The 15,438-nt window shown below is 34.6% G+C and overlaps 2 protein-coding genes across 4 annotated transcripts in view; one reads left to right on the top strand and one right to left on the bottom strand.

Annotated features, from left to right (window-relative positions):
• The window catches only part of LOC135124947 (uncharacterized), a 132,832-nt gene extending 122,789 nt beyond the window's left edge, over nucleotides 1–10,043 (bottom strand). For 2 of the 3 annotated variants that reach the window (XM_064050173.1, XM_064050175.1), the window contains exons 1-2: nucleotides 9,982–10,043; nucleotides 9,880–9,931 (exon numbers count right to left, since the gene is read on the bottom strand). The gene's annotated coding sequence lies outside the window, so the exon portion shown is untranslated. The remainder of the gene's footprint in view (nucleotides 1–9,879; nucleotides 9,932–9,981) is intronic. The other variant, XM_064050176.1, reaches the window with a different exon arrangement.
• Nucleotides 10,044–10,361: 318 nt separating this feature from the next.
• Nucleotides 10,362–15,395, top strand: LOC135124944 (AMMECR1-like protein). The gene is made up of 3 exons (XM_064050170.1): nucleotides 10,362–10,643; nucleotides 12,380–12,696; nucleotides 13,260–15,395. The coding sequence occupies exons 1-3, from the start codon at nucleotides 10,429–10,431 to the stop codon at nucleotides 13,424–13,426; spliced, it is 699 nt and encodes a 232-aa protein (XP_063906240.1). The 5' UTR covers nucleotides 10,362–10,428; the 3' UTR covers nucleotides 13,427–15,395.
• The last annotated feature ends 43 nt before the right edge of the window (nucleotides 15,396–15,438 follow it).

Genomic DNA, 15,438 nt, shown 5'->3' with positions numbered 1-15,438 from the left:
TTTCAAATCGTGAAAAAATTGTTTTATATTTAATTACCCTCGCATTGATTTGGTTACCTCCCAAATACCTCATTTCCATTCGGAACCAGTAACTAATCGATTAATAATAGATCGGCGGAATTATATTACGCTCGTGGGCGCGCTTTTTCTCTCGGGGTGACACGTCATGAAGCTAAAAAAAGTTACAGAAACAAGGGATTAATTCTTGTTATTTATAAAATACTTCCCTCGTTTACCATAAAACGTTTGAACCGAGGGCGCTCATGCACTCTATGAGCGATTTTTTGGTGAGTGAGCACCAGAGAGCGAGCCGCGAGTTGTAACGAATGCGTTAATAAATCTCTACATGAGAAAATATTCGTGTCGTTTTTAATTTACAAAGGTCTGAAAATTTCGCAAAGTAGAGTAGTCACTTGCGTGTTAACCATCTTGGGCAAAAAATGGTTTGTTGTAAAACGCTATCTGATGCACTTGGTGGAACAACAGCGAAAAGCAATTGTAATTTTACCGTTGGCTTTTCATTAAAAGGAAAATAAATGGAATTAGATCACTCTGCTCGAAGTTACTCGTTTCCGACAAGTTTTAATTAGGAGAAACCGCGACTGAAAAAATTTACGACTGCCTTATTTTATTATCCACAACGACCAACAATATTCTGGAAATCTTGCATAAATTTTGTTCAAACACGAGTCAAAATCGTTTCCATTTTCTGAGAACGAAATTAAGCTAAACTCTTTCGGAGTGGCCCAAATTTCCCCGCTATACCAGACAGCAAGACAAATATCCCCATTATGCATTTACCCTGGCGAAAATAATAGCAATCCATAAATTGCGCTAAACCGTTAAAGTATGTAGTTTGAAAGTTTGAAATAGTTCTCCATCAGTAAGCTCATCATCTAAAGCGGCTTCCATTCCAGAATATCCACTCAATGTTTACGTGGATGACCTACATAAATCTTTAATGGTGTTGAGTTGTATGACGGTGATTCCAAGGTAAATCCATTACTGGGACGATAGAACTAATGCCCTGTATCCACAACCTATGCAAACTTGGTCCAGATCTCCATTTTCTTTGTTATGGGAGAGATAAAATAAACATAATCTTGGTTTTACGTCTGAATTTACGTTTCCAAAACGGACACTATCTTAGACATAAAGTCCTGAATACGGTAAATTAATGGGATTTGTGTGTATGCATTTACGGTAGTACTTGCCGCCCGCATTTAGAAGTGAGATTCGTGTTTGTATCGGAAAACTGTTCAATTGTAAAGTTAAAATGGGTCTAAGTAGGTTAATCGTATTGAAGTGGTAACATGCGAGTACAGTATGAGATTTCCCTCCCAAAAAATGGTTTATTTCACTTTTCTGCTATTTTTATTCATTTGAAACGAAAATACATTGTTCAGTTTTTCGAGTTTTCAATTTTTCAATTTGTCTTCCACTCTTGATTTTCCCAAATATTCTATTTTTCGATTTTTCAATTTATTGGCAGCTTCAATTTTTCAATTTTTTAAAATTTGAATTTGCGAATTTTCGATATTTTTTATTATTCGATTTTCTCAATTTTTCGACTAATCCATTTTTCGAGTTTTTGGTTTAACATTTTTTACTTTCCAATTTATCATTTCTAAATTTTGAGATAATATGCTTCTAGGTTTTTTCGTTTGTTCAATTTTTCAACTTTCAAATTTATTAGAGTAATTGCTTTTTCTATTCGATTTTTAGTTTATCATTTTTTTATTTTTTGATTTTTCTACTTAAATTTTTCAAATTGTGATTGTTCAATTTTACAGTTCTTCAATTATTAGATCTTTGAATTTTCCAATTTTTCGATTTGTCTAGTTTTTGAGCTAATCCATTGTTCGATTTTTACTTAATAAATTGTCGTTTTTACAATTTTTGACATAATTTTAGATTTTTCCAAATCTTCGAATTTTAATTTCTCAATTTTAAAGTTTTCGTTACGTCAGTTTTTCGATTTGCAATTTTTAGATTTTTTAATTTTACAATTTCAAAAATTTTCGATATTATGTAGAATGTTTCAATTTTTAGGTAAATTAATTTCTGTTTCTTCGATTGTTCGAGTTTTCGGTCTTTGAAGATTTTAGATTTTCTTTTAGATTTTTCAGTTTCCATTATCTTTTTTTAATTTATAATTTGCAATTTTCCTAAATTTCCAATTTTTCGATGTCTGCAAGTTTTTTATTTCTCCGATTTTTGACTAAATCCATTTTTCGACTTTTTACAATGTTTCGTTTCTACAATTTTTAGAAAAGTAACATAATATCTTTTTTTTTATTTTCGTTGGTTCACTTTTTATACAGACATAGTTTTCAATTTTAGATTTTCAATTGTTCGATTTTTAAAATTCTCAATTTTCAACTTTTCGAATTTTCAATTTTCTAGTTTTTCGTTTCTTCAGTTTTATGATTTTGCAGTTTTTGATTTTACAATTTCCCAATTTTTAATTTTTCGAATTTTTCAATTGATCCATTTTTCATTTTTACTTTGTAATTTTTCTTTTCTGCAATTTTTAGATATTGTATATAATTTAAAGTTTCGTGTAATTAATTTGTGGATTTGCAATTTTCCCAGTTTTCAGTTACTAGGTTTTTTAATTTTCATTTTTTAATTCCACAAATTTGCTACTTTTCGATTTTTTATTTTCCCGATTTTTAAATTTTTTGTTTCCTTCATGTTTCTTATTACAACATTGTCAATCTTCCAATTTTTCAATAGGTAATCTAGATTTTAGTTTTTTTAGTTTAATTTTACACTGTTTCATTTCTACAATTTTATGGCAATATAATTTTAGGTGATTTCAAAGTTTTCAATTTCGCGAATTTTAATTTTTCATTTTTTTTTTGTTTCTTCAATTACTAAATTTTGAATTTTCCAGTCTTTCTTTTCGATTTTCATTTCTTCAATTTTTCGATTTACAAGTTTTGGGTTTTTAAATTTTACAATTTTGCAATTTTTCTGTGTTAGAGTTGTTCAATTTTTCGGTAATTTGATTTTTTCAATTTTTCAATCTTTCGTTTTTTCCTTCCACTTTTGAATTTGCCAATTTTTCGTTATCTTTATTTTTTTTCATTTTTGCGATTTTTAAGTGAAACCATCTTTCGAGTTCTTCGTTTTTTTGGTTTTGTTTTACAATGTTTCGTTTTTAGGTTGCTTCAATTCCTACAGTTTTCAATTTTAAATTTGATTAATCTGAATTTTTAAATCTTGAATATTGAAATTTTCAATTTTTAGATTTTTTAATTATTATTTGTTTCTTCAACTTTATGACTTTGTTAATTTTGATTTTTCAATTTCCCTGTTTTTAAATTTTCAATACGTCGATTTTTTAACCTTTACACTTTTCCGTATTTTTAATTAAAGAAGCATTTTTCGATTTTACAGTTTTTCTTTTCTGTGATTTTTAAATATCATATCTAACTTTTCGTTTTACAACTTTTGGATTATTTAATTTTGCGATTTTTCGATTTTTCAACTTTTGAAATTTTCAGTTTTTCTTTCGATTTTTTCGTTTCAGTTTTCTATTTCTTCAATTTTTCTAGTTTTCAATTTTAACTTGTTCAGTTTTTCATATTATTAATTTTTGAATTTGTCAATTTTCAGATAACTTTAATTTTTGTTTTCTTCCTATTTTTCAATTAATCTATTTTTATATTTTTAGTTTTTCTCTTTTAATTTTATAGTATTTTGTTCCTACAATTTTTAAGTAAGTGTTAGAATTTTAGGTTTTTTCAATTTTTAGCTCATTTATAAATCTCTCTAGACCCTCGTATTTTAAACACTCGCTCTGCTCGTGTCTAAAGAGGCCTTTAGAAAATTTGTTACTTTATATGTACTATTATTTTACTTTGTGAATGTCAAATTTTAGGGTAATAATATAAAATGAAAACTGCATCCATGTGTTAGTACTCCATGAGATAAAGTACTTTTTCTGCTTTCTTCGTTATATTTAGTTTTTGAAGCGAATAAAACTTCAACATAAAACCAACAACTATGCAAATAAAAAAAAACCTGAAACGTACAACGTGATGGATAAATTCCCATGAAATGTTCCAAAGTTCGGAGCTTTCAGAACACAAAAACACGAACTACAAGCACTTAATTTTAACGAACACGCGCATTTGAATGCAAACTTTACGTCTGCATCAGATATCATCTCGGAAATGAAATAATTTAGTCACTTAAATGGCTGGTTATAATTTTGTTTTCTTTAATAATGTTTAGATAAACGAGAAATTTTTCAGAAACCACAAGGAAGGACAAAGTAACGACTAGGACAATTTCAAGGTCTTTTGCTAACACTTTGAATATTTTTCACGTATCACCTACCTTGAACTACTAAACACTTGTATTATTTTTTATGCTAATCAAAAGTAACACAATGGCAGTTGATAAAGTTTCGAAAAAAAATAGTAGTTGTTGCCTGTTGCTAGCACCACAATAAAAATTTATGATAAATCGGTAAGGACGTCGATATAAATTTCGCATTTGCCATTTAATCGAGACTTACATTGAAATATTAATGAACGACATAAATCATAGATAATTAAAGTTTGCATGGAAGCAATATAATTTCTGTATGTTCAAAACGTGAGTGATTTGTTACATCACACAATGATTCACGCTGTTAGCATAACAATGAATATGAACAATTTAAACAATATCCGGCATTGTGTTCAAAGACAAGTTGTCGAACAAGTGAAATATTTAGCGCTTTTATTTGGCTGTGTTACCACTAACCTACAGAGGATGTTCGTAAACACGGTTAGGTACTCCAAAACAAGATTTTCCTTCTGTAATTTTTATTTGACTCTAATCTAACCCTCTAATAAATATTTATAAACCCTAAGCAAAAAACGCAAACAAGCACCTCCTCGAAAGTCCTTTAATTTTTTCGTCGTCAAAACTCGCCGCTGCTCCTTTGCTGTTCCAAGTAATGAACTCATATCGAAAAATAACACTAGCGTGAAACGACAATGACACGCACAAGAGAAAACATCCAGAAGGAGAGAAAAGTCGACAAAGCCAATAAAGTTGAATGTTGAACCGAACGAAGATCACAGAGAAGCCATCTAATCGAATTATGGTGTTAATAACGTGACACACGCCAATAAAAACACGTTCCTGTTTTTTGAATACGAGCTCTGCTCTAACGAGTCGGAAAAACCCACCTGAAAAATTACTCGCGTAATCCTTTCGGTCACATCCACACACTCACATCACTTAACACAAAACTCGCGAAAAGAACACCCGTGTGTTCACACGACGCGAATTGATTACATTACGGAGACTAAAGATGTAACAAATGTTTACCGGCAGGTGGAATAGTGGGAGTTCATCACCCATGCGTTTAAAATGGGCTCTTGCGAATTAAAAGTGAAGTTTTATGCATATTACTTAATGTGAATAACGATCGACGTGTTGCACTTGCTCGATTCGTTCTTTCATAAATCTGTTCATTAACATGTTTCCAAGGCGAACAATGTGTTTTGTACGTTAGGACTTTCTAATAGTACAAATACATTTATTTCTTTGCAATAATACTAGACAGTAGTTTCGGGAGACATACGCCAACAATATTTGTCATTTCTACTAATACGACAACACATATGTGGTTTAAAAGGATGTGGGCACAGAGTGACTCACTTCAAATGATTACTACAAAAATAGTACTTCTTGGCCATATTTTTACCGTTAACATACAGTTTTTTTTTTTCAAGATGTTGCCATTGAAGAACGTCAAATTGATTTTTTTTTAAATGGAACACCTATATATTTTTTAAAACGTTCCTTATCAAAAAAGTGGAAAATAATATTAAACATAAAGCTCATTTGCTCCATACTTTTGAACATATTTTCATTTTTAAGTAAAAATATACTAGTAGACAATGTTTTTCAAACGGAATACTTTGTATTTTACACCATTTTCGAATTTGCCTCAACAAATTGCTATTGGAGTAATAAAATTACTGGGTGTCCCATTTCAAAAATACGAAAAACTGAAAATTTGCAAATTTAATGATCCTGTGGAAATAGGTGAAAATACTTTTCATTTGTTCATCAAGCAAAGGTAATTTTTGTTTGAAAATTCTAGAACTCCATCTTTAAATATGGCGAATTTGAGACTTTTGGAATTTCAAAAATCACCTGCGGTTAAAATCTTAAGAAGGCTAATCAATTTATAGGATGTTTCGCTTAAAAATCTAAGTTCTGTGTTACGCCTTAAAAACAGAACACTTTGTATCGTTAGAAATAATTTTAGAGTATAATCCTCAAAGAGTAGAAGTATATCAACAATCTTATTAGCTTCTGTTACTAATAGTTCTTTGGATATTTATACTTTTATATCGGGGATCCCTTTGTTTTTTTTTTTTTTTTGAAGTAGTTTGAAAGAATCTGAGGGAATTTATTATCATTAACTTTCACATTGCACTCGTAATAAAGTATTGCAGATGCTACAACAACGTTGAGTGGATGTGAAAGACTATACTCTAATTTGCAATAAAATGGAAAACGTGTCTTCACAATTGGAAAGTTGTCAAAATCGTAAAAAATTATCAACGCAAATGTAACATCGTCGTTCTGCAAGCACCGTCCTCGTTCAATAAGCGAAGCACTTACGGGTATTTACCCTTTAGTTAAAAGGGTTTGCTTCTAAATTTAAGATTATTATCGTCGTAACAACTTTTCATGGCGAGATAAAATTTAAAGTTTATTGTAACCCAAATGTCTGCGTAGTCACTTTCCCGATAAAGTGACCCACGGGAAGGGTACAACACAAGAATCGCCTCATAAATTTTCCTAGAACGATAAGCCATTGTAAGCAAAATTTTTAAGTGACCTAAAAGCCCGTACAAATAATAAAATACCTTTACGTCGAACACATTCAAATCGGATTTAAACCAAAAGGAATCCGCTAATTAAGCATACGAAAAAAAAATTTAATTTGTAAATGCTTCGAAAATTTGTCATTTCGTTAAAAGCATTCATTTCTTAAAACATTTTCCGGCCTCTACGGATTTCAATGCAATGAAATACTTGTTCGCCGACGGTGTCAAAGAAACGTATTTATGGAGAAAAGGCAGGCATGTTAGCAAAAACATTTCTTCCAGCGTTTCGAGGGTTCACGCATCCTTAACTCTTGTTATTACAAGTTTCTTATATTTAGCAAAATGGAAAGTGGATTTCGTCATGAACTACGCATTAATGAGAGCTCAAACAATGTTCAATAGATGAAATATTGTTTACTTTTGCTTTTTGTTCCTGTAGAAAGCGTATTCAACATATGCTTAACGATTTTATCCAATTATTTTACAGCACTCGAACTTTATACACAGATACACAGTAAGTTTTCACTAAAAGAGTAAAAAAAAATTTCAAAATGCGTTCTTTAAAATCAGAATCATTTGTTAGAACTACAGCAGGAGAAAGTTGTTGATTATAGAGCAGACGTGTATCTATTTTAGCTCAGCTTGGTTTAATTAAATTGGATGCAACCTGCAGCTAATATTTACAAAAAAAAAAAAAAAAATCAAACACAAGACTAACAAAGGTGTCGAAAGTGCAAGTAAATCGATATCGGTATCAAAGGTCAGTTTTACATCAAAGCGTACGCTGTTAATTAAAGACTGGTATGTGAGGATTAATCAGTACATCAATATTGTTTAGACCGTCACCGATCAGCTGCCTCAATCACAAAAACAAGTCATCGTACAACGTATGTCGTGTGCAAGCTGTAGTGTTTTTTTTTTCAGAAAATAAATTTAACTGAGTTTAAAACGGGAAACATACATTTTCGTATTCCACTGGCGTGAAACGCCACGAAAATATAAAATTAGATATGCGCCGGATTGATTTTAATATAGAACTTTCCTTAACTACAGTTCGGGAAATATAAAAAGCAAGCAAAGATAACCCGATCACGACATTTGTTTGTTTTACGGTTCTTGTTCTACGATAGGTAAGTTTTTCACAAAAGACGTGACATGGGGCTGGAATTTCAGAGCTGGACTTGAATCGGTCGTCCGTTAGCTACAATATTTTATCTATCAAGAGAGAAACGTTTAGCTCAAGACATTGAAGTACAATAGAACTTTTCGAACTTTTTTGTGATTTTATTTTTTATGATAACTCATATAAGTTAAAATTAAGAAAATATCAAAGAAAACAGTGGATTGTTAACGGCTCCTTCGCTATCGAGGACAAAGGCATTATGCTAAGAAACCATAAACTCAGAACAGGGAGCGCAGGCGCAGACGGTCGACGGTCACAATTTACGATTGTTTCTGCTTATTTGATAACTTGACTTGATAATAATAACCCTTACAAAATAATTTAAAGTAGAAATATGTAACAACTGCTAAAGTACAGGTAAACCAGTCACACTTACGATCGGGAAGTAAAAATATATAACATTTATCTATAATAGAAAATTGAAAAAAAATACTTGTTTCTATTGCCACAAACTTTTAAATCGTATTTTCTCTCATTATTTTATTAAGTTAACCCACTGCCGTGATAATAATAATTCAATTCAAGAGTTAAAATTACTTGGGCGACAAATTCATAATCTGATTTCATAAAACAAAGTCAAACCTACAATTAAATCTTTTATGGGCTCAAAATTCTCAGGCAAATTTCAGTCAGTGCCCCAACGTGTGATTACTGACCAATTATTGTTTATCCAAGGTGTTTTTAATCGAACATCAACATGGCTTTGAAAGTTTGTAAAATTTGCCGCTTCGTTATGATATACGACGATTATACGTTGCCTGTCGGTGAACCTATCACACAATCTAACTTTTAAAGTTTTTCAATGTGTGCTTCACCTCAAGGAGGCGGCAAAGTTAACTTGGACAGATTTGGATTTTTTTTGAAAATCTGTGTATCGAGGGTATAAAATCAAGGTGAGTTCATAAAACACAAATACAGGAGTATGTCATTTTACAAGATAACAAAATGTTATTATTTAATTTATTTTCATAATTGCCCATTTAGTTTTAGAATTACTTTAGCATGCTCCTGAGTTGAAAAACTTTGAAAGGTAGTGCTATTTTTGAAATGACTTTCCTCTTTCTGTTTCTGAAGCAGATTCATGTTTTCAAAAAAAAAAAAAACAAATAAAAATTCCTGTCAACAGAATTCGCTAAAAAGTTATAATGTAATAAATAGGTTGGATGGCACTGTAGCTCGGCTAATGATACAAATTAAGCGCTATAAATCCCCCTTCAAGTTACAAATAATGGTGTTTACAGACTTTCGATATTTCTACCCGTTCTTATCTGGAACACTCTGTATATCTACTGTTCTTGCAAATTTTTGAAGTGACCTACCAGTTTTAAATGTTTTATAGTGTCGCTCTCGCTCTCACTGAATTCTACCTGCTACTTGTACACTGTCATTTAGGGTCTGTTTACACATTTATTACGGTTTTCTTTCACTGGATACAAAAATAACGTTCAGAAAATAGGAACACCACAATTTACTTTTACCCTATAATCCTATTTATCTTTACTTTCCCTACGTGTCTTAATTGTCATAAACTCATAAAACATGAGTGCATTACGTGTGGCCTATGTTAGTTTAACCCGAAATGATCATCTCGGAAAATTTCCTTCGTTTCTGCCAGATTCTCTTTAAACTTTATATATACTGGATATGTACCAATGTTGTTTTAATACAATAAATAGACTGACATCATAAAATATAAAATTTCCAGCATAAACACTATAACTATTCGTTGTTATTGCATTTGGGTTGTAGATGTTTTTTAACTTTTCTAAGAGCTAAATATTTGATTTTGTACCGTTTTAACGATGTATTTGCAAATTCTAATTGTAAGTTTGAGTAAAAACTTACCAAGTTTTATGCAGCGTCGTGACCATGAGATCTGGAAGATCTTGATCATTTTCTGAAAAAGATGAAATAAATTATGACTCAAAACGATAACAATTTCGTTACTTATGAATCTGGTACAAACTAGAGTTCTAATTAGTTCGAATTTTTGCAAAAATTTGCTTTTTCGAACACCACCGGCCACCATTTTAACAATCTAGCAAATCGGGCGACAAATGGCAATCAGTGACAGCCGCAGAAGTGCCAACCGCACAGACGCTAATTATTCGATTGGTAACATCTCCGATTTAATCAACCCGAATAATCCCCAATCCCTTTTTAATTAATTAAGTAAAAATTGTCGCCGCAAAGTTTGAATTTAAATCGTCGATCAGCTGAGGCGGCGGCTCGCCCTCTGCCGCCGCCTCCCTCAACTAAAACCGTAACTAATGGATTTTCTGACGTCAGCCTACTGCGGCACAGCGAGTGGGAGTGAGAGGGCCGAGTCGACTCGTCCTTGTTCGCGTTCCGCAGCCATCTGGCTCAGTCAGCTGTTCGCGAATTGGAAATACGATGGCTGCTGGGTGCTGTGGTACGAAAAAACAAAAACTTAACAACTCTTCGAGCGTTCCATCCTGCAATGGTACTTCAGTCGTGCCCAACGGCATAACCAACAACGCGGGCATGGTGGCCTTGCCCGAGATGTGCTTCTTTTGTTTTGACGTGCTGTACTGTCACCTGTATAACCTGGCGCCACCGAAGACTCCTTCCTTCAGCAACGATGCATAGTAAGTCGCGGGCATGGGGGCATGGGGTTGGCGGCCCGTGCCGCTGGGACCCGTTTGGGCCCGCTTGCGAAGGTGCCACTAGCCCAAATGAGGTCATTCACCCGTACACAGCCTCCTTTGTGTTGTGATAGTGACCTCTTTTGTCTTGAATGTGCTTGGTTTTTTTCGTAAGCTGACGTTTGGTTTATCCGTAGCGTGACAGTTGAGAGTTAGCCAAAAACATTAAGTAGAACAGTCGCTATAAGGAGGGTATTGACACTCGTGCTTTGGTAGCAGTGAAGTAATGGTACGAACACTCTTCCGATGGGATGTTTGGGACCAAAGGAGGATTTAGTAGTTGATGGATAGTTTGAATTATTTACTACACGCAACTGCGATTAAACTGGATTAAAGTGATTTTGAGACGCTTCATTTTTTTTTTTTTTGTAGATATAAAGTGCCCGCGAAATCTAGGGGCTTTTACAACTTTCACAAAACAGTTGCTTGTTTCGACTATTTTAAGCCCGACGTTATATAAAAAATTGAAAATGAAGAGTCACCGTAAGAGGTAGAGTATGTTCAAAACCGTAACCTCAGTTTTCTCAGTAACCACACTTTGACAAACTGCCTGATTTTCGTCCTGAAACAAAACATTGAGCATGTTATCATTTTAACAGTTTGTTTACATTTAAGATCCTTTGTCTTATTGAATTTTGTGGTGACTGTGTTTGCAATCTTCATGGGGTAACATTTGACTTTTAAAAACCTACTTCAGTCACGTTGACATTGTTGACATTTCGAATGTTAATAGTCGAATCGATAGAGGGCGCCACTTCGAAACGTTTTTTTTTCTACATTTGGTTTATATATTAAAAAAAAAGTATCAGTTTTATTTGTAGTCTGTAGTCTTAGGTTTTATAAAGTCATTTTATTGTTTAAGTAATAAATGTGGCTTATTTTTTGTGGTGCCACCTACCCAAGGATAGAAATACTGCAACACCGAAACGTCATTTTTCTATGGAGGCGAGTTAGACTATCATACTGTTTAGCAGAAGAACCAATTTGTTAGACAGGTTTAACTAGTAGACGTTCGCTACTTGCTTCACTTTTTAGTTCGATCGAGAAAGCGGCGCTCATAGAGCCAATATGTCGCTTTCATTCAAAACTAGAAGGCATTAGAAGCGTAAGGTTTATGGCCGTGTATTGAAATGTTTGTTTTGCAAAATCAATTTGAAAAGAGAATGTTATTCTAAGGTGATAATTGCTAAGAATACAAGAAGTGCAAGTTACCTTCATACATTTATTATTTACAAATACAAAATTTAAATTAATACCTTCACACAATTATCAAGTTGATATAAACGTATGTCGCGTTTTTGTTTTACTTCAGGTGGCGTCAGGAACTTTGTGGGGGGGATGATATTTAGAAAACTTGGAATCCGCTTTGAATTTCTTTATGATCTCTCTGCAGCGGTATCTTTTTCCCACTAAACCCTGTCGATTATCCTACTTTCAATATTTAAAATTCAAATGAGCCAATAAATTCGTAAAGAACACACACTTATAGTCAGTCTCTTTACGCTTTACCTTCTTAACGGGTTTTTTCCGACAATGAAACAGATATTTTCTCTAATCTTTTTCTTTGGGTTCATTCATGCTTCGTTAGCGCCTGGTCACAATAAAAACAATTTATGTATGTTATTTCGACAAGTTTCGCCTTTGATCCGACCATCTTCAACAACCCTTCATTTTTGCAGTCCCTTGTTTGTCACGTGGAAAATCGGCAAGGACAAGCGGCTGCGGGGCTGCATCGGGACCTTCAACGCCATGAACCTGCAGTCGGGACTCAGGGAGTACGCCGTCACCAGCGCCTTCAAGGATTCGCGGTTCAGCCCGGTGACTCGGGAGGAGTTTCCCAAGTTGAGTGTGTCTGTGTCAATTCTGAGACATTTCGAGGACGGAGACGACTACCTCGACTGGGAAGTGGGCGTGCATGGGATTCGGATCGAGTTCATCAACGAGAAGGGGAACAAGAGGACAGCGACGTACTTACCCGAAGTCGCATCTGAACAAGGTAATTTCGGGGGAAATGGGTGGATTTTATCAATTTTCAAGCGAAGGATAAGTATTTAAATGGTGCGTTGCTGATGCAGGTCCATTAGATCAAGGATATTTGTGCTGGAGCAGGTAAGTTCGTAGGAGTAGAGGATTTCGTTTCTCTGTGTTGGCGGCGCTGACGTTTTGTGTTTCGATGATGGCGCTAGGGGGCGCTTCAGTTTTTAGTACGTTTTCTTTGGAAATTTAAAACGGGGTGAATTCGCTTTGTGGTGACACAAAATTGACAAAACTGCCAAATCTTGGGGAGTAGTTAACACTGAGGGTACACTGACGACCAAAAATAAAGTCCGCTGTAACATTGACTTTTCAAGTGTCGAGTTATCCAGTAGGCGTTTTATTTTGGGTCAATAGTGTAGAAAGCGGCACTTTTATTGCATAGTAAGAGCCGAATCAAAAGTATGCGGCACATTCACTGTTTCCTAAAGATCGTAAATCTTGTGGTAGAAAAGTTGTAACAGAGAAAAAAAATTGTGTTTAGTTAGCATGTCGGTAGTCGTTAACGTAGTGATTTGTTGTTAGGTTGGGATCAGCTGCAGACCATAGACTCCCTCCTGCGTAAGGGCGGTTACAAATCGGTGATTTCGAACGAAGTGCGCCGTAGCATAAAACTGACTCGTTACCAAAGTGAGAAAATAACAGTGACTTATCAAGATTACATGAACCATTGGAACAACCAGCGCTGCTAGCAGATAATGTGGGGGCGTCCGCCACCGACGCCTCCACATAGCAGTCCCGTGTCCACATACCCTCACACAGTGCCGCCCCCTTGTCGCCCGCCCGCTCTCGTCATGGTCCAGCCTACGTTTCCCCTTCCATCATACGGCTCCGGCCTGCAGCCCCCGTACATGCTGCAGCCGCTGCCGGCGCCGCCGCCCCTCTGGTGGGACCATTTTCCGGGACCTTCTTATCAGCAAGAGTACCTTTCGTCGGAAGCTCACGTCAACGGCTACCACCAGCCGTCGCCTTTCAGGAAAAGAAAGTGACCCTTGAGCATATTCATTGGCTCGATTTGTTACTGCATGAAGTTTTGAGACAAACCGAACATGTGCCCCGACCCTCAGGCTGTCTGTTGGCGGGTACGGCGCCTGCGGCGCAGGCGCCAAGAGACTGTTGTGGCGCACGCCGATTGGTTGCGCTGACATCGAAACAGACACTCTGTACACGTTTCAACACCAAAAGTATTCAGAACGCGAAATTGTAGGTTAGGTGTTTGAAATTTCGTCACTACCGTGCCTAACCATCGCACAGTATTCCGTTGAACTACTCCTCTTCGGTCAAAGTTTGCATTTAAACTTGCTTTTGCCACAATTGCTTCCGTTTTTGTTGTGCTGCAGTTACGCTGGAGGGTTTACCGATTTGTTCGCAGCACCACGACACGCCAGATAACGTTCGACTTTGCCTTAAAACAAATTCAAAAAAGCAATAGTAACGTAAGGTTTCCAGAGACATTTCGGTAAATCGGAAGGTGTTGAGGTTATACGTTATAACGTAGATTAAGAGTAACTGTTCAAAAAAAAAATTGTTCTCAGACAAAAATAATAAATATATTTTTTCAATGGCATATAACTGAATCTTGAATTTTTATCAAACACACGTGCATTGTTAACGATAAAAATAGCGTTTTTAACGAGGAACGATTTCTCAGAGTACACAGTCGTCCGAAATAGTCATAAGGGGGTGTCACTGCAATAAACAAAATACCTAAGTAATAGATAAAAATTAATGTTTAATTATTACTTTACATTACTTTGTGTGAGTGACTTCATATTAATCTATATAAAAAAAGCTATGTTAAAGTTGGTATGTAATAGTAAGTAGAACGGGTAGTTGTTCAAAATCCAAAAAATGTTTAAAAAAATTTATAAAAATACGACGCCATCTTAAGAACAACGCGATGGTAAATAAAATTAACTTAATCATCACTGCCATTTTGTCATGTTGAATAGTTTACAATCATTCATGGTGATGCTCAATTAGCTGTTTACGCGCTATGGACATCATTAAATAGTGTGATCTCGTTGCTTTTACATCTGAACTGAATCGCACGAAATTGGTCGAATCGAACCGAAAAAAATTTCTAGCCGCAAAATGTATCATCAAAATCTGTGATTTGGATGTAAACAGCAACCAAGCCAATAAGATCTAAGGTAAAAAACGTACTGGAAAGTTGGGATACACTTTCAATTAACGTTGTTGGTTCATAACGACAAGATTTATATTAATTGCAACGAAAGAAACTGTCGTCGTGAGCCGTGTGTGTCTTTTGTGTAAGTACTAATCTTTAGTATCTAAGTAATTTCAAATTCCGTGTCCCAACTTGAGTACAAGTGTCTCAACTCAGGATTTATTGAGTAATTCGAAATAATCACCATATTCCACTGCTCTACAGTAAACACAAAGTAGATTATCGCATATCTATGTTGATGTAACTGGCTAGCCAGATTCTCCTGTTTCAAACTTACCTGCGACATCTGAAGAAATGTGCCTAATGCTGGAAAAAATTGTAGAATCTTGATGACTCCAGTAAGCCATTTATTTAATGAGACACTACATTCTGATTTTTCAGTAAGAATTTAATTATATTGTATTAGTGTTTAACAATATTGCGTGTATTGTAGTGGGGTTCAAAGGTTTAATAAAAATTACTTTTTATAACTCAGTCTTTTATTATACACAATTTTTTCAGATCACGTGACCA

The sequence above is a fragment of the Zophobas morio genome, unplaced genomic scaffold (assembly GCF_036711695.1).
Source record: "Zophobas morio isolate AGI-343-1 ecotype UQ-CSIRO unplaced genomic scaffold, CSIRO_AGI_Zmor_V1 ptg000008l, whole genome shotgun sequence".
NCBI lineage: Eukaryota > Metazoa > Arthropoda > Insecta > Coleoptera > Tenebrionidae > Zophobas > Zophobas morio.
The sequence above is the reverse complement of the archived record's forward strand: the minus strand, read 5'-3'. Positions and strand labels throughout refer to the sequence as shown.